The sequence below is a fragment of the Pleurodeles waltl genome, chromosome 11 (genome assembly GCF_031143425.1).
Source record: "Pleurodeles waltl isolate 20211129_DDA chromosome 11, aPleWal1.hap1.20221129, whole genome shotgun sequence".
NCBI lineage: Eukaryota > Metazoa > Chordata > Amphibia > Caudata > Salamandridae > Pleurodeles > Pleurodeles waltl.
In genome coordinates this window covers 16,624,692-16,644,192 of record NC_090450.1, presented here as the reverse complement: position 1 = coordinate 16,644,192, position 19,501 = coordinate 16,624,692, and the positions used below count along the sequence as shown (strand labels likewise).

The 19,501-nt window shown below is 50.2% G+C and overlaps 1 protein-coding gene across 1 annotated transcript in view; it reads right to left on the bottom strand.

Annotated features, from left to right (window-relative positions):
• Nucleotides 1-16,648, bottom strand: part of LOC138265048 (mucin-4-like) — a 223,263-nt gene extending 206,615 nt beyond the window's left edge. The window contains exon 1 of the mRNA XM_069212596.1: nt 16,455-16,648. Coding sequence (XP_069068697.1) covers nt 16,455-16,533 — 79 coding nt within the window. The 5' untranslated portion in view covers nt 16,534-16,648. The remainder of the gene's footprint in view (nt 1-16,454) is intronic.
• Between the last annotated feature and the right edge of the window lie 2,853 nt (nt 16,649-19,501).

The following is a 19,501-nucleotide window of genomic DNA, read 5'->3' as shown; positions in this document are numbered from 1 at the left end:
AAAACTCTTCCATCTGACACACAGCTGCTGGACGCTTCAGCTTGATAATCTTTAGCATGCACATCTCCAGTCTGACAATCTTCAGTACAATCAACATCTTCCTGACAATCTTCATTGTGGCACTCTTCAGCACGACAAACTTCAGCACGAAAATGTTCAGCCTGACAGTCTTCAAAGGGACAACCTTAAGCCTAACAATCTTCAGCCTGACAATCTTCAGCCCCACAATCTACAGCCGGACAATCTACAGCCGGACAATCTACAGCTTGACAATCTATAGCCGGACAATCTTCAGACCCACAATCTTCAGCCCCACAATCTTCAGCCTGAAAGTCTTCAGCCTGACAACCTTCAGCCCGACAACCTTCAGCCCGACAATCTTCAGCCCCACAAACTTCAGCCCAACAATCTTTAGTCTGAAAGTCTTCAGCCTGACAATCTTCAGCCTAACAATCTTCAGCCTGACAGTCTTCAAAGGGACAACCTTAAGCCTAACAATCTACAGCCCGACAATCTTCAGCCCGACAATCTTCAGCCCAACAATCTTCAGCCCGACAATCTACAGCCTGACAATCTTCAGCCCAAAAATCTTCAGCCCAAAAATCTTCAGCCAGGCAATCTTCAGCGGGACAATTTTCAGAGGGACAACCTTAAGCCTAACAATCTTCACTCAACAATCTTAAACCTGACAATCTTCAGCCCAGCATTCTTCAGCTTGACAATCTTCAGCCTAATAGTCCTTTCCTTTCCCTATATGCTGACACACAATGTGCTGCCTAGCACCAACGCAGCCACCCTCGCACTGTGTTGTAAGGGTGGCTGCTTTGCATGCAGGATTGTTTTTGTGAAGGGAAAGGCACCTTCCTGTGCAAGAACAATCCTGGGAGGCTTTTTCCTCTTTATATGTGTGCTGTAGAATGCAGCACGCAGAAAAATGAAGAAACAAGGAGAAATAGAGATATTTCTCCTCGTTACGTCTCCCATTAGAGGTGTAGGATTTTGGTGCATCCCCAAGTTGACAAGTTTTTCTAAATCTGGGGATGCATCAAAACCATTGGAGATGCATGGGAACACCCACGCAACGCCCATGGAACGCCTCTCTAGCGCAGAGTAAGCCACTGCAGAAATTTTCTCTTCACTGCATTACTCCAGATTTTTCAAACCAGTCAAAGCTACGCAAAGTGGCTTAGCTTGGCTTAAAAAAATCTGGCCTAGAGGTTTGCATCACGCAGGTGCCAGATTGCATGATGCAAAGCTCTGATAAAAATGCCCCATAGTTCCTGAAACCCGTTTTGAGCTGGGAAACCAGAGGGTTTCCACCTGCTGAGTCGCTGCTGGAAACTCTCCCTCTGGTACTGAATTGCTATGTCATATTGACGGATGTCCTGTCCTATTTAGGGCTGGCAACCATCACTGGTGGCCAGACAGGGAGACAATTTCCTGAGCTTCAGGGTTATTGAGTTGCTTTTTGAGAGGAGCTATACCTCCATTGACTTGTTTCTGAAAATGTAAATCACGTGCCAAGCAGGCTGAAAAAAACATGGTAGCCTTAGTTTGACATTAGCTGTGACAAAAGTGTGCCCACCACACCAGAGGATGCACTTTCATCACAGAGATCCTCACCGGACAGCCAGCCAAGGTCCTTATGTTAGAGAAAGCAGCAGCTCAGTTCCCTGTCCAGCAGTGCTTAATTTGTGAAAAAAAGAAGTGCCCGGGCCCTCGTCTGGAGCCCAATCCAGCTTGCGCAACCCATTGCTCCCACTAGCGCTGCCAATGACAGTAATATCACTACTAGCAGTCATACTCATACAAGTGGGACAATTTAGGCTTTTAATATACATTAATATGACTAATACATGCCCCCAAAGCTATACTTGTACTTTTGGATGGCAGGTACTAGTGATTTAAATGTATAATTAATAATGAAACAACAGCTGTTGTGCTCCTCAGAAAATAAGACAAACAGCGCCACTATGTGGCAGGCTGTCATACCAGCCTGTGTTGACAATAAAGTGCTGGTGTGGAGCACCGGAAACCACCAGCTCAAATTAAGCACTGCTGTTCAGCCTTTAACTGGAGATGAGCAAAAACCTTTTCTCCTAAAAAGGATGATTCCAAAAGTTCATGATTCCTTAAAATTGGATTGTGGCAAACAAATGATTCTAGGCACTTCAGAGTTAATGGGGGTACCCCCAAGGACGTGTAGTAACAGACATTCTGATCCACCAGGCATAAGCAGGAGACAGTTTTGAGGTAAATCCAGTACTTCCGGGTCGTGCGGTTTCCGGTTAGAGGGTTGCTCAGGGGTTCTTGATGTCCTGCTCGTCCTGGGATCACAATGTGTTGTTTTTGGGCACGCAGCTCACAGCTGCTCTCGGGGCTTGGCCTGGCCTCTCTTCTCCATGACTTCCTTTCACAGCAAATCATTCCTTGCAGCTGGGCTTCAGGCTTCAGAATCAAAAGAGTATAGTTCATGGTCCTAACTTTCTCTATAGATGCAGGAGGTGAGACCTCCACCACAGTCCAGGCCTGTCATTGTCTTGAAGGTCATCGACTTCACATTGGATCACAAACACTGGTCCATTTCTTCCTCTGGTGGGAGCTCGGGTGTGCACCCTGAGCATCAAACCCACAGTATCAGTGCGACAGAATATGTGATATTCTATCCCTACCTACACATAGATATATCTTCAGGGCATGTAGATGTGGAGTTGGGAATAGTAAATCTATACTTCTCTATATGCACCTATCTTTTTATATTTTGTCCCGCTGTATTCTGTCCTCGATATTCTTGTATCGCCATAGTGTTGCTGTTGATATTCAGTACTACAACCATGCTGAGTGCTTTTCCTTGATGTGAGAGGGTGCCCCTGAAACCGATACCCAAAGCAGTTCTCGTTATCCCCGTTTGCGACAGTTGAGCGGGACAGAGTGACAAGTCGGGAGTTTGCAATCCTTCCATTCCAGTCATTCCAAAGGGCTCCTCTTCCTGGCCTGGCCTCACAGGGAGGGAGAGAACAGGCAGTACCAACTGGTGAAAAGAGGACTCGCCCAAGACAAATGTTTGTTCATTTGTCCTAGTGGTGGACGGAATCTGCTTTCCTCTCTTCGGGGCAGAGTGAGGGGCAGCCGGGACTAGTTAAGGACAGAGTGTCATGGAGACAAAGACTTTCTTGGTAGAACTCCCCCCAACCAGTTCTACCGGAGAGGAGACAGTAGGGGACAGTCTGTCTGCTGAGTCACTGGCTGTGTTTATTCGTAAAACCCAGACTATACACCTGACCAGGAAATAGTGTGTCTAAAATGAGGGGAGCCGGGGCAACACCAAGCGGGACAGTAAGCAGGGGGGTCACAGTGCTTCATTTGTGCCAGATCTCCTCAAGAGCCACTGCAGCTTATACTACATTTTGTCCCTGCCAACGCTGCCAACACAACAACTACCAACTACACAACTACTAACCATCACACTCGTACAAGTGTGACAAATCTGACTACTCCAGGCCCTCAAAGCTAAAAGAATGGCTTGGTCCTCAGGTAGTAGTAATTTTTAATGTATATTGAATGAATAAATGTCATTGCGTTCATCTCTAAATTAGCGAAACAGCGCCACCTTTTGGCAGGCTGTCACATGTGCCTGTGTTGACAATTAATTGCTGGTGTCGAGCACCGGAAACCACTGGCTCAAATTAGGCACAGAGGGAACAGAAGCTGTGCGGGTGCTGTCTCGCACTGTGAGAGCCATTCCAAGAGGTCTCCACCTTCTAGTAAACTCCTACAAGGTCCACACCCCTCGTGTGTAAATCAGACACACCCCACCATCTGCATACACTCAGGGAGGAGTGTTAAAATACAGGTATGAGAGAATGAAAGAGATTTCTAAATCAAGTGCCAGTAAGGAGCTCTGCGTCCAGCGGTCCAAGGTAGAGTCTGCCAGTGGTCAGTCCTCTACCATCACCTGGGGAGAGAGTAAGGACCCTCTGCTACGGGTTGGGAGAATCCTTCTCCAGATGCTCTAACAGTCAGAGGAGCACAATTCAACAAAAACGTGGAATACCTCTCAGGGCGCTCACAATATGGAGTCCTCGAGCTACAAAAATGTAACTCGCGCCTCACAAAATGGAGGTAGGAAGGTGATGTGGTAATAGGCCGGAGGGATATACCTCTGCCTGGGGACATACTGTAGACTCATAGCCCTCCATAGCAGACTATACCGACCATTAAAGGTCCGCTCCAGCGTTAAAGGCCTTTATAGTTGACATTGATCGGGATGCCACCAGTCCATGTTACAGAACGTCAGCCCGGTGACATCACTCAGGGATGGCATATATTATTCCATCAGGGAGAGTGACCTCACCTGCCCTACCCCCCCCCCCCCCCCCTTTTTTTACTCGGGTTCAGATCTGAAAATTCCAGGCTGACTCATGGCCCTGGTTGAACTATGACCTCTGAGGCAAACAAGAGGGGTAAAGACTCGACATGAGGTCAGTCAGTGAAAGGCGCCGATGCCCCAGGACTCAGTGGAAGAGCCACTGAGGGTGATAGATCCGTGTACTCACTCACATGCGAAATTACAGCACTTACGATGGGATCTCCGAAATTCGAGGACGTGTGCTCCCTGGGTCGGATTGGGGCTTTACAGAGCGGGAATCCCTGACAGTTTTATACTCATTTTATTGGTATTCATAAACATGTTCTCTGTCCATTCCACCCTAAAGACTGAGGGACAATTATTCCTGTTACAGAGCCAGTCACCTACAAAATTGCGTGGGGAGGGTGAGAAGGTGTTTTTCCATAAGGAAAAATACTTTTCCTGTTTTGAAAAAAACGTATTAAAATTCACTTTAAGTGAACATACAGGTATGCATACGTGTTCAGCGTGTACCTTTACGCATGTGTTACTGCCTGCGTCAGTCATGGCAGCAGGGAAGCTGCCAGTGTCGTAGTTTTCCAGGATTTACGCCTGAATGTAAAAATGGATACATCTACCCGCAAGCGTAGGCGTAACCCTGCGGGTAGGGATTTACAAATTGTTTTGTGAACCGGTCCCTCAAAGTACTCATTCAGACAACGCCCTAGGTGGCCATGTCCACAGAAGAGTGTGTCGAGGTAAGTGTCTGCGTTAATGGGCTTCAAGGTGCTGCTATGAATGTTTGAATGGAGGCTTTGCACACCCCAGCTTGCGTGATTCGGCCCACGCATCTTTGTGCCGAATTGTTAAAGTCGCTAATTCATTCAATGTACAGTTCCCTCACCTCTCTTTCTGCTTGTTTTATGTGTACACAGATGTCGCGTACACCTGTCCCCTTTAATGTGCATGTGACTATCTGATTTATTAAACATATACAAAGCGCCACGTTTTCAGATTTTGGGGGTGATTCTAACCTTGGCGGGCGGCGGAGGCCGCCCGCCAAAGTTCCCCCAACAGAATACTGCTACGCGGTCAGAAGACCGCCGCGGTTATTCTGTGTTTCCCGCTGGGCTGGCGGGTGACCGCCAAAAGGCCGCCCGCCAGCCCAGCGGGAAACCCCTTCCCACGAGGAAGCCGGCTCCGAATGGAGCCGGCGGAGTGGGAAGGGTGCGACGGGTGCACCCGTCGCGATTTTCAGTGTCTGCATGGCAGACACTGAAAATCTTTTAGGGGCCCTCTTACGGGGGCCCCTGCAGTGCCCATGCCAGCAGGGGCCCCCAGGGGCCCCATGACACCCCTCACCGCCATCCTGTTCGGTCTCGAGTCTAGGGATGCTGCTGTGAAAGTAGGGGGTCCTGTGAGAGTGTGGTTGTGCAGCTGATTCGGGAGTCTAGGGGTGCTGCTGTGAAAGTAGGGAGTCCTGTGAGACTGTGGTTGTGCAGTGAGGTCTGGAGTCTAGGGGTGCTGCTGCGAAAGTAGGGAGTCCTGTGAGACTGTGGTTGTGCAGTGAGGTCTGGAGTCTAGGGGTGCTGCTGTGAAAGTAGGGGGTCCTGTGAGAGTGTGGTTGTGCAGTGGAGTCTGGAGTTTAGGGGTGCTGCTGTGAAAGTAGGGGGTCCTGTGAGAGTGTGGTTGTGCAGTGCAGAGAAAACAGTTTCAGATTCGAAAATGTTTTGAAATTACACAAACCACACAAGTTAGCCTCACATCACACATACTCAGGAAGTATCTTGGCAGCTGAAACCTGCTGTTTTTTAAAGGATGAAATGTGCACAGAAATCATACGTTGCCAGAAGAATAAAAATCTGCATGTTTTTCCACTAAAATGTGTAATACTCAAGTATTATTACCCCAAAGCAATACAATCTACTTGGTGTTGTTTCTATTGGATGCAGTGATTGTTGCGGGGGATTATGACCAACTTGTACTTAGGGCCTGAGTCTGACGCATCCATAGTAGATAGTTGTTCCCATGCCCCACTCACGCACACGCAAGGTAGCCATGCCCTGCGAGAAACCAACCTTCTACCCAGCCTGTGGAGGGGCAACACTGGTCACTGACTCCTATTGCATTGTTGTCCATCACTTTTTTTGATGGGATGAGTGTTTTTGCAGATATATTTCTATTTTATGCAGTGACTTCCATAAGCTAATAAAATAGCTCAGTGGGTTAGTGCACGTGCTCTAGGAAAGTGTGCGCTCTGCAGGGCACAGGTTGAATCCACGCGCGTTCCACCCATCGCCTTATGCGTGTTTGATGTAACGTCCCAAGTGGCCAAGGGTTGCCCAAGATATGGCACTCTTGCCCACTGTGCCATAGGGTCCAAGCTGTACCTCACTCACGAGGCCTAATCAGGGCAACCCGGCCAAGGGTTGCTGGGGTGCTCGTCTGAATAACGCCTCATCTGACAGTTTGGGGTGGGCCGCTCCCACGAAGAGCAGGGTCAGTACTGACTGTCGTAAGGCGGTCTCTGTCGAGAATGGCACAGTGGTTGACAAATGATGGGTCGGGGTGGCGCCCAGAGCACTTGGGTTTAGTTTTATATTGGACACTGTGGCGCCTTTTAATTAACATCTTGCAGTCAAATGGGCTCCTTCGCTATTTTATCAGAACACCCAGCAGTGAGATGCGCCCCTCGAGGTTTTTTTTAGGTTTGTTTTTCGTGGTCATCTTTCACTTAAAGTGCCACCCTCCGGGGGACTCCGATCCTGACTACTTCAGGTGTGGGAACAGGTAAAACATCGTTCCGCATAATTATACAAAGCAAACGTGACGTAGTGGTGTAATTAAGGTGCGGACAGTTGGGACCCTGCCCGAGATGCACCCCACCCCCACCCCTCCTCTTGTGCCCATCGTCATAGCAGTCAGGGCCACCACAACATTCCCAGCATGATCGCTGAGGGGAGAACGAGCAGCAGCGCACGTTATGAACGTAAAACGCCCCCAAACCCTCCAAAAGCCAGACACCTCAGCCCACACAGGATGTGTGACCCCGAATCCTTCAGATGCGATGCCCCGCTTGTGGGTGCACATCTCTTTCGTCATTTTGCCGCGCAGGTAAGTTTCAGCGTGAAGGGCCTCTGTCTGTGGTAGAAAGTCTTAAAGATCTGAGTGGATGCTGCCGATAACAGCCTGGAGGGACCAACCGGTTCCCAAAGTCCTCTGAAGACACCTGCCTTCCTGGCAATCAGATACAGCCCTTGTGTTTCAGGGGAAGCCTACGCACAAGATGCACACTGATAGCTTTCAAGTACCCGGAACAAAGACAGAAGTGGAGGCCAAGGCCTGGGGGACAAGTTGGGCCAAGCGAAGTCCCTGGGTTAGATACCACACGGACCAATTATAACTGGCCTGGTGGTCTCGCAGTCCCAGGAGGGGGAAAGCTGGACGAGGTGTTACCTGCTGCAAGTTGCTTGAGGTCTGGACTGCTAAGTGCATCCTGGCCCAGTCCCCAGGCCCTCACCCAAACTTTCCAAGGCACAGGCGCCATGTTATGGCCTCCTTGGCCCCCTTCCCCTTACATACCCTTCCCCACACTCACTCTCTACCCTCAACGTATTTCCCTTCCTACCCAGAGCAGGTGGTTAACATTAGCTTAAATTCCCATACAATTGGAATTTCACGTGGAATTCCACAAGGATAAGCCAGGTCCAAAGCTTGAGGATTAACTGGTAATAGAGGGATTTATGTGCGTGGATAGCAGCTGGAAATAATATTTCTGACCATACGGTACCTTTGCACAGAAATAGTTGTTACTCTGAGTCAGTAAGGGCCTGTAAAGTTAACAGCAGGGAAGAGAACGTGAAATCTAGTGGCTGGGTCTGGTCTCAACTCACCTTGACGGTTTACACAGCCAGGGCGCTCTACCTACTGTGGTTTAATGATACGAAGACACAACACACACAACCCCACCTATATACACACAAACACACACGATCCACACACCCCACCCTCACACACTCATACATCACCCATACACAACACACACCACCCACACAACACACCACATTACACCAACCACCCACCACACACACCATCCACCTATATACACACACATATGCATACACACACCGTCCACACACCCCACACTCATAAATCACCCACACAATGCACGCCACACACACCACCCACCTATATACACACACATATGCATCCACACACCCCACACTCATAAATCACCCACACAATACCCACCACTCACACCATCCACCTATACACACACACACCATCCACACACCCCACATTCATAAATCGGCCACACAATGCACACCACACACCTATATACACACAAACGTACAAGCACACACAATCCACACACCACCATACCCACACTCATACATCACCCCCACGCACACCACCCTCCACCCACACCCCACTGGCACAATGCACATCATCCACATGCACCTGCCACCTACATACACACACACCCCGCAGATGAAGTATTGTGATAGTGTCAGGGTAAAGACAGGGGTGGAGGCTGTGTAAAGTCTATGAAGTTGCAGAAAGTAGGACAATGGGCATAATAGGTGGGTCTAGTGGCCCCAGTCTTTGACTAATATGCATTTAGCTATGTGCCTCAACATATGACATCAATACACAAAAACAAAGAAACTCTGGGCCCACCAGGCACACTGGTAGATTTAAAGCACCAGGAGTGTGGATAGAGGCGGCGACTAGTGTCTGTGAAGTTGCTGGAGGCAGGAAGCTGGAAGCTGGCCAGGTCAGACAGATGGGTGACCCTCGTGTACCATCAATATCTTTTTATATCACTGGGGAGCACAAGTGGGAGAAGAGACACCCCAGACAGCTGAGAGACTATGAGGGTGCAATCTTGGTACCAACATATCCAAAATGAATTAAAAGTTTAATTCTGTGACCTGAGTTAACAGCACTGCACTGCTTATACTAAACACAGAAACATGCATGAACGTACTCATCACAAGTGCACATTAATGGTGTTCACACAAATTTTACCTGTGCCCCTTGGGTCCCCCCCTGAAAACCATATATATGATGCGCCTGCAAAGTTGAGGCACAACGCTAGAACACAGGGTGGTGTCTGTAAACAGCATGCAACTGTCTAGCTGGGGTTCACAACGTGGCACCCCTAACCAGGAGCCCCCTTGAGAATCTCTAGCTAAAACATCTCAAAGCTGCTAAAATAGGCCAGTGGGCCTTGTGTCTGCTGAGATGTTTGCCTGGCCTGCAGATGTCCACACTTTGTGCTCTCACCACCTGGTGGCAGGATTGAACATCTTTGAAGGGTGGAGCGGAGTCACTCACCGCTGGGCCCTGAAACTCTACTTCTCAAGACATGGGTATTTCAGAAGTACCATTCCAGAGGGCAGTCATTCTCAGGGCGCAGTCGGAGTATCTGGTACTCCCCTCCACTGCACTCTTGGTAGCCCCTTCATATGGGGCCTCTTAAGAAACACCTTAAACACCTCTAACTATTGTGCTGTCTAAACGTACTTAAAAAAAACAAGAACTAGGACTTCATTAGTCAATGCTGATCGGGGAGCAAACGGCCATTTGTGTCAGAAGACATAGTCCTCCGCCTGAAGAAATTACAGGGTAAAAAAAACAGAGTTAAAAAAAATTACAGCATAAAAAAATTACAGCGTAAAAAATACAGCATGAAAAAATACAGTGTAGCAGGAATGTTTCCTTTACAGGAAAAAAAGGTCCAGGAGAAATACTGTATATGTTGCGCCGGTGTAATCTTCCATAATATCGGACATCTCGCGTAATGCTTGACATTACGCCATTACGCCGGGCCGTGTTATTATGGTGCCATTTGTGGTAAAATCCTTAGGTGGAGCATGTGTGTGGTGTGATCGGGGTGAACGGGAACGGCTGCAATTTCCCCTGTGTGCGATTTATTTATTGATTTTTTTCAGCACAAAATGCATCTTCGCGTCCTAAATTGATAAAACAAAGCTCTTCATACTAAAAGTTGAGAGCAAAATACTGGATTTTGCCTCTCGAATTTCTCTTAATTTCATGTAAATTTCCCGAAATTTCATGTGCTTATGTAAAATGAAATGAAGTAAATGTCACACACCGCTAGAAAGAAAATGGCGTAATGAAGTAAATTTCACACACCGCTAGAAAGAAAACGGCGTAATACGAAAAGGAGACGCTGTGTTCTCACTCCTAATAACTGCCCTCACCTAATCAATCAATCACAATATTTATAAAGCGCGCTATGTACCTGTCAGGGTTTCGAGGCGCTGGGGGGAAGGGGGGGGGGGGGGTGGAGGTGTGCTGCAGTTAGCGGTCGAAGAGCCAGGTTTTGAGGAGTCTCCTGAAGGTGAGGAGGTCCTGGGTCTGGCGTAGAGATGTGGGGAGAGAGTTCCAGGACTTGGCGGCGAGGAAGGAGAAGGATCTGCCGCCGCAGGTCTTGCGCTGGATTCGGGGGACGACGGCGAGGGCGAGGTTGGCGGATCGAAGTTGACGTGTGGGAGCGTAGAAATTGAGTCTGGAGTTGAGGTAGGAGGGTCCGGCGTTGTGAAGTGCCTTGTGAGCGTGGGTGAGGAGTTTAAAGGTGATCCTCTTCTCCACCGGGAGCCAGTGGAGTTCCCTCAGGTGAGGGGAGATGTGACATCGGCGGGGTATGTCGAGGATCAGTCGGGCGGAGGCATTTTGGATACGCTGGAGTCGTTTGATGTCTTTGGTTGGGATGCCTGTGTAGAGTGCGTTGCCGTAGTCAAGTCTGCTGCTGACGAGGGCTTGGGTCACCATCTTTCTGGTCTCTGTTGGAATCCACTTGAAGATTCTGCGGAGCATGCGGAGGGTGTTGAAACAGGAGGAGGAGACAGTGCTGACCTGTTTGGACATGGTGAGTGCAGAGTCCAGGATGAAGCCGAGGTTTCTTGCGTGGCTGGCAGGGGTGGGTGGGGGTCCGAGGTCGGCGGGCCACCATGAGTCGTTCCAGGCCGAAGGAGAGCGCCCGAGGATGAGGATCTCCGTCTTGTCGGAGTTGAGTTTCAGGCGACTGTTGTTCATCCATTCGGCGATGGATTTTAGTCCTTCGTGGAGGTTTGTTTTGGCGGTGAGTGGGTCTTTGGTCAGGGAGAGGACAAGCTGGGTGTCGTTGGCGTAGGAGATGATGCTGAGGTGATGCTGGCGGGCCAGTTTTGCGAGGGGGGCCATGTAGACGTTGAACAAAGTAGGGCTGAGGGAGGATCCTTGGGGGACGCCGCAGATGAGGTTGGTGGCTTTGGAGCGAAAGGGGGAGAGTCGGACTCTCTGAGTTCTGTCGGAGAGAAAGGATGAGATCCAGTGGAGGGCTTTGTCTTGGATGCCGGCTTCCTGGAGGCGGGTCAGTAGGGTGCGGTGGCAGACTGTGTCAAAAGCGGCTGATAGGTCGAGAAGGATGAGGGCCGAGGTCTCGCCGTTGTCCATTTGATGTCTGATGTCATCTGTGGCGGCGAGGAGAGCAGTCTCCGTGCTGTGGTTTTCGTCTGAATCCGGATTGTGAGGGGTCCAGGATGGAGTTGTCTTCGAGGAAGTGGGTGAGTTGTGTGTTGACGATCTTCTCGATGACTTTTGCTGGAAAAGGGAGGAGAGAGATCGGGCGGAAGTTTTTGAGATCGTTGGGGTCGGCCTTGGGTTTCTTGAGGAGGGGTTGGATTTCAGCGTGTTTCCAGCTGTCCGGGAAGGTGGCGGAAGTGAAGGAGAGGTTGATGATCTTGCGGAGTTTGGGGGCGATGGTGGCGTTGGCTGTGTTGAAAACATGATGAGGGCATGGGTCCGTGGGGGAGCCTGAGTGGATGGTGTTCATGGTTGCCATGGTTTCTGCGTCGTCCACGTGGGTCCAGGCGGTGAGGCGGCAGTCATGGTTGGAGACGTCGGGGGGGGGATCTGGCGGTGGGCCGGTGTTGAAGCTGTTGTGGATGGTAGCGATTTTCTGGTGGAAGAAGGTGGAGAGGTCGTCGCAGAGTTTCTGTGAGGGCGGGATGTCGTTGGCGTTGGCTTTTGGATTTGAGAGTTCTTTCACAATGCCGAAGAGTTCTTTGCAGTCGTGGGCGTTGTTGTTGATGCGTTCGGTGAAGTGGGCGCGCTTGGCGACGCGGATCCGTTGGTGGTGTTCACGGTTTGCGTCTTTGAGGGAGGCGAGGTTGTCGGGCGTGCGTTCTAGGATCCATTTCTTTTTGAGCTTCTGACAACGGCTTTTGGAGGTGGTTAGTTCGTCTGTGAACCAGGTTGGTTTTTTCTTTCCTTGGTTGGCGGTGGGCTTCTTGAGCGGGGCTAAGGCGCAGTCGAGGATCCATTGATGGAGGTTGATGGCGGCTGTGCTCGGGTCGGTCGCGTCGGGTGGAGGGTTTTTAACGAGGGTGCTGGTCAGTTGGTCTTGGGTGACTTTGCCCCAGCGGCGGTAGGGGGGTAGATGGATGCGGTGCTGCTCAGTAATTTTCTTATAGGAGAAATGGACGCAGTGATGGTCGGTCCAGTAGAGTTCGGAGGTGTGGCTGAACGAGATGTGGTTGCTTGAGGTGAAGAGGGGGTCGAGGGTGTGTCCAGCGATGTGGGTGGGAGTGTTGACCAGCTGGCGGAGTCCGAGGTTGAGGAGGTTGGAGGTCAGTGCTGCGGTGTTGACGTCGTTGATATTTTCCATATGGTAGTTTAGGTCTCCCAGGAGGATGTAGTCCGGGGAAGCGAGGGCGTGGGTGCTTGCGAGGTCGGCGATGGTGTCGCTGAAGGGGGCTCTTGGTCCTGGAGGGCGGTATATGAGGGTTCCTCTGAGGGTCGTGTTGGGGTCTGTGTGGATATGGAAGTGGAGGTGTTCGGCTGTCTTGAGGGTGTCGTCAGTGTGGGTGTGGATTTTGAGGGAAGCTTTGTGAGCGATGGCTATTCCGCCGCCGATTCCGTTGGTTCGGTCTCTTCTGGTGATTTTGTAACCGTCCGGTATGGCGATGGCGATGTCCGGAGCCGAGGAGTCGTTCCACCAGGTTTCGGTCAGGAAGGCCACGTCGGGTGCAGTGGAGTCGAGCAAATCCCAGAGCTCGATGGCGTGTTTTCGTGCGGAGCGGGTGTTGATGAGGATGCAGTTCAGGTGGTTGGGGTTGAGTGATTCTATTGTTGGTTTTGTCGTTCTGATGCAGGAGAAGTTGCAGGTGCGGCAGGAAAAAGGTCCTTTAGTGTGCTTCGGGGACGCCAGGAAGCACTCCGTGGAGGAGCCGGTGTTGAAAGCGCGGAGTTCGTTGGCTGAGTAGCGGACGCGGGGGGCGCGAGGACCAGGGGGGGTGGCGCTGGGCGCGGTCCAGGCGCGGACGGGCGCAGACGGGCTTGCCTCTGGCGCGCCTCCGGTGCGCCAGCGGCGCGCCCGCTGCGCGCATCCGCTGCGTGGACGCGCAGCGCCAGCCATTAAGAAGGGAGGGGGGAGGGAGGAGCAGCTGGGAGGCGGGAGGCGGGAGGGAGCGGCAAATGGGGGCGCGAAGGGGGCGGGCCGCAGGGAGGCAGCGGCAGGGATCGGGGAGCGCACAAGGGGCAAAAACACAGAAAACGAGCAAAACTAAGGCAGTCACAATAAGAAAAACCACACAATAAGAAATACAATACTGGCACAATACACAATCGGGGAGACAGCAATCAGGGGGGCACAATGGGGGCAGAAGCGCCGGCGGCGAGGCGCAGAAAAAACGAAAAACAACTTACGGGACGGCGGAAGCGGCACACGGGTCAAGTGAGCCCACTAGCCACCAGGGATGAGGCGCAGGAGGATGCCTGCGGGTGGAGGAGGGCCTCGAACACGCAAACGGCAGCGTGGTCGTGGGACAGAGGCAGGAGGCAGCAGGTTGGTGCTGCGGTCGTTGGGGGCGAGCTCAGGACCTAAAACAGGTCAGAGTTCGCTCCTGACAGTTTCTACCTTATGTTTGGCTGTTTCTGTTGCAGTGACCATTAATGTGTTGTACTGTTGGAAAAACATACCCCAAGAAAGGCAACAGAAAAATTAGAACTTTCAACTAGATTTACTACGATTTTGTGCCCTTGTTGAGTCACTTTTGTGACGCAGCTACAACGTAAAATCCATTTGGCATTTACTGAGGCAGACAGAGTGGATTTCTGTGGCTTTACCTGGGACAGTAAATACAAAGTAATGCAAGGGAAGGCGCACGTGCCCTGCACTTCTTTACGCTGGGTAGCCGTTACTTGGGTGGAGCAGGGGTGATCACCTACATCCACCCAAATATTCACGTACATCCACCCAAGTATTCACGGACATCCACCCAAGTATTTTGACGCAAATCCAGTTTTACAAAGATTTGCAAAGTCACTTTGTGGTCCAAAGGTGTGCATAACCGACAGAGGTGTTACCAGAAATATATTTATTTCTTCGGTTACTTCCTCTTCTTTCCCTGATGCATTCTGCATGAAATTACCTCTCAGGGATGTTTTTTGCGCTGGAAGTTGCGCAAAAATGGTGCGCGTGCCCTACAGAGGAGTAATGACAAACAGATTGATTTCTTCTCGTTTCTTTCGCTAAGTGATGCACCCTGCATCAAACACAGAAATAGGGAATTACCCCTCAGGATTGTTACTTGTACTGGAAGACGCCCTTTCTGCACGAAAACAACCCTGCCTGTAACGTAGGCACCGTTTCAGCCTGGTGCAAGGGTGCCTGTGTTGGCACTGGGCAGGAGACTGCACCAGCTCAAAGACAGGGCAGAGGGGCACCATTTCTCTGTAGATGTGGCACAGCATCCTTCTCAAAGGACATAAGCTGAACTTCTGAAAATCTTCCCAGTGAAGAGAAGCTTTAAAATCCACCAGTCATGGGTCCTTTTAAGAGAATGTAGCATGAGTTCGGCGTCTGAACAATTTTAGATAAACAATTAGCAAGCCGGGTCCGGCCCCGTAAGAATCACAGGGCAGAGAAAGAAAACTTTTAACCTATAAAACAGTGACCGAGGTAGCAAGGCGCATCAAACATAGCGCTCCGACCTGAGACAGCCAACTGAAAGGCACTTTCCGGCTTCCTAAACGCATTAATGAGCTGAGCGGAAAAAAAGAAAAACTAACATTTTGCTGAGGGTCACACAGTCTGGTCAATGGGAAGCTGGGATACTAATCCGAGTCCTAGAGTCACAAAGAAAACACTTTAGGCCCTAGAGCACACGCTGGTCAACCAGTCCAGTGGCTCTGTGGGCTGGGTGTGCGGGGCACAGGTTTGAGTCCTGGCAAGTTTTAGTCATCCGTGTGTGCATATATTTTTGTGTACCCTGAAAACGCCGTTTTGAAACAGTAACTATTTTGTTATTCTTAAATGGATTGAACCGGCGTCATTACACAATTACGTGTATTTTTCAAGTGCAAAGTAGCTATTTGATCTTTGGAGTTCCCTGTTTAAGCAGCGATAAGCATCTGTCCGAGGATGCTAATAGGCAAGGAGAACTGGAAAGACGCTTGGTAACCATGGCAACAGACGAGAAACAAAAGTTCATATGGTCCAGTTCAAGGCATCGGGGATGTCTGGGTCACGAGGGGTCTTTATTTCGCATCATCGGAGATGCTTTTTCCTCTCAAGCAGTCATCAGTTCTGCTGCTGAGTGGGTTCGGGTTTTGCTGCAGAACACTTGTGTCACGTGAGCTGTGGGGCCCCTGCGTGGCCCCGGGTCAAGAAGTAGTGTCTTGCCTGGTTTCTGGAGGGGTGGGGTGGGGTGGGCGCCTACTCCACACGACGCGCCTCGGTGCGTGACTCCCGGCACTCGTCCGTTCACCTCTCCTTGTCGGCTGGTGAAATAGCTCAACGAGTCTCTCTGCTGATAACAGCGGGGAGCGTGAAGGTCAGAGGTCGGCTTCACAGTCAGGACAACTCGGACTTTCTGTGCCCCGAGGTCGGTGAAAAGAATGCCATTGGGCTAGGAAATTATGACAAGTAACAAGAAAGTGCCAAAAGATGAAAACATTCGAGTGTGAAAATAGTAGTGACATCCGTTACTCGAGGCGCTTAGAAACCTCAGCTCCTCGAAGTGAAACACAATATTAATATTGTATATATTTTTATTATTAAAAGGTTAATGAAGGTCTAGTGATGTCTACTTACCGTCGGTGCTTTGCCCCGTTGCAGTCCGGATGGCAGACAGCAGGAGGATGGAAATCAGGGCCGCGCTGTGCCCCCCCATCTCACAGGGTGCCAGCTCTCGGTGCCAGGCAGGAGGGCAGTGGGCGAGATATTCCGCCTTGTACCAAGAAGACCCCCTGGTGTAACGTGTTCCTCCTCCTCCGGGACTAGGTCGGTGTCTGTCACCAGGACCAGGAAGGAGTCTGTGGCGCGAGCCTGGTGTAACCAGTCCGACCGCCCCTAAGTAAAGACAACCACACCCTGTCCCACGAATAAGCCCCCATGGTGCGCAGAACAATGAGACGCGACATGGGAACTTCCGCTGGTGCACCCGACTCTTCACAGTTCACTACAGCTGAAGGGCTGGTGCACTATCACACGTGGTGTCAGGGGTCACTAGGGTTAACCCCGGGCCTGGCACCGAGGCACGCAGCAAGTCCAGCCCCCACACCACCAGCTCCGTAGGAAAGCAGGGCCCACCCACGGGGTGCCCGGGCATGCATGCGCCAAGGACCAGCATCACCGACCCCCTGAAGGCTGGATAAGGCGCGCAAGAAAGAGTTTGGCACATGCCAGGCTCACTTCAAGCCGTGCCACTGACTCGATCCCAGCTCAACAAGCTTTTAGATTTCCCGGGTCAGTCAGCATCTGGCTACCCTCCCCTGAGATGTAAGAGGCGCCTTAAAAATAATTAAACAAAACATCCACAAAGGCTGTCCCACCCCATGACACTACCGGACGCCTGCATCTCTACTACCCACCCTGTCCCCAGTGACTGGAGACAGGGGGAGTCCAGAGAAATTCGGGGTGTTTTTATGGGGGTTTGACACCGGGCAGCACAGGAAGTCACCGTGCTGCACTGCCCTATGCCATAGTGAAAGGGCAGGAGTGTACCATATTTAGGCAATACGACGCATTCCTGCCCCCCCCCACTGTGGCGCTGTGTTGGCAGCGTAGTGCCAATGCAGGCATGCTGGCACGGTGCAATGTGCCTGCGTTGCATGTAGGATTACTTTGTGTAGGCAGGGACACCTTCTTTCACAAAAGCATTCCCGAGAGGCATTTTCCTCTTTCCATGTGTCCTGCAGAAAGCCATTGCACCTCACCGTGGGAGGCGTAAGGGTTGGCACTGCCTCAGGAGTAACTGATTATATAAGTCTGGGGCAGCATCAAAACCCATGGGTGTTGTGTGGGAGAACCCACCTCAGTGCCCAGGGAACACCTCCGAAACGCAGCGTAAGACAACAAAGTGACTTACGCTGCCTTACCCCATATCTATGAGGCCATGCAACCCACGCTAAGTGGCTTTGGGTGGCCTCATAGATATGATTCTGCAGGCTCCATCGCCGTTGTGTCACAAACGTGCTGCTCTAGCGGTGCACGGGGTTTGTAAATTTGCCCTTCATTGTCCTGCGGTTCCGTGCCCCAGACACACGATAATCACACACTTCAATGCGCACGCACAGGCGTAGTGGCATTCAGATATTCTCACACTTTGCTTACACATATTTAACCTATCTTTCATATACTTCAACATACACACAATGACAGACAGATGCAGACAGATATTCAGACATCCATTCAGCCGTCCACACATTACCTCATACTCTCACGTGCTTTAATATACACAGCACACACGCGCCCTGATAGTCGAACATTTTCACCACACACACATGCAAACTCACAGATGGATAATAACGCTTTAACTCACACATTTAGATAGTCGCAAGTACACACACATTTCTCTTACTTCAACAGACACACTTGCATTTAGACATCCACACATGTGTGCATGGGCATTCTCACTTCCCCACACAGACACACATGCATTCACATAGTTACACATGAGTAGACACACACACACACGAGCAGATATTCACACACTTCAGCAGGTGCTCAAATATCCACACACCTTGTCACCACATACATGCACTCAGATATTTCCACATTTGTGCTCACGCATATACTTGGATACTTATACAGCCACACACCTAAACTCGTATATTCTCAGATACTCACAACTTTGCACATGCACACACACACATCTAGGCCCATGTGCACACAGGCAGATGCACACGCAAACTAACTCCGGCACATACTACATGTACACCAAGACGTTTTAAATCTTAGCTGACACATGTATGTGTAGTCATATCTACACACTCATTTCAGAACATGTTGACTGACGTGTGAACACTCATATTTGCACATATTTCAGCATGGACACGAACACAGTAACATGTATGCTTAAAAAATTCACTAAATCATAAAAAATGTGTAGACCTATTTGCACATTTCAGCACCCACAGAGACACATATGCACTTACACATCAACACACGTCAATACCCACATAATCACACTTCAACATTCACCTAGACAAAGGCACGTTATAAAATCATTCACTCTGGCACCCAGAGAAGAGTGTGTATTCATATATCCTTACGATTCAGCGCACACACATACATAGGCCATTTAAAGATTTGCACTTCAGCACGAACACATCTTTATGCTTCAAATACACCAACATACACAGACAGTTTCCACACATATTCAATGTAGACAGTGACACATTCAAAATAAATAGAGCACACACAGACGGACAACCACAGGTACACATAGGCACCTGTACCCTGATATAGGTACTTTGTACTGAGATATTTAAAAGTTTACACACTTGTACCAACACTCTTACTTTCAAAAGCGTGCTTGCACACACACACACACACACACACACACATAGAACCAGACATTTGCATCAGATATTCAAATATGTCATTATTCACACACATACACTTAGAAAGTGTATGTGGGCCCAGGCACATGTGCTCTCACCGGGGCATGCTCATTAAAGTAACATCGAACACATGTACAAGGGAATAAGCCGCTAGAACAATGCATACATACTCAAACACTCAAACAAGCACGGACACTCCCCCCCACACACACACACACAAGCACGGGCACACACAAACATGCACACACTTCAATACCCAGACACAGATGCATGCTGATACTCCCAGTTTGCCTC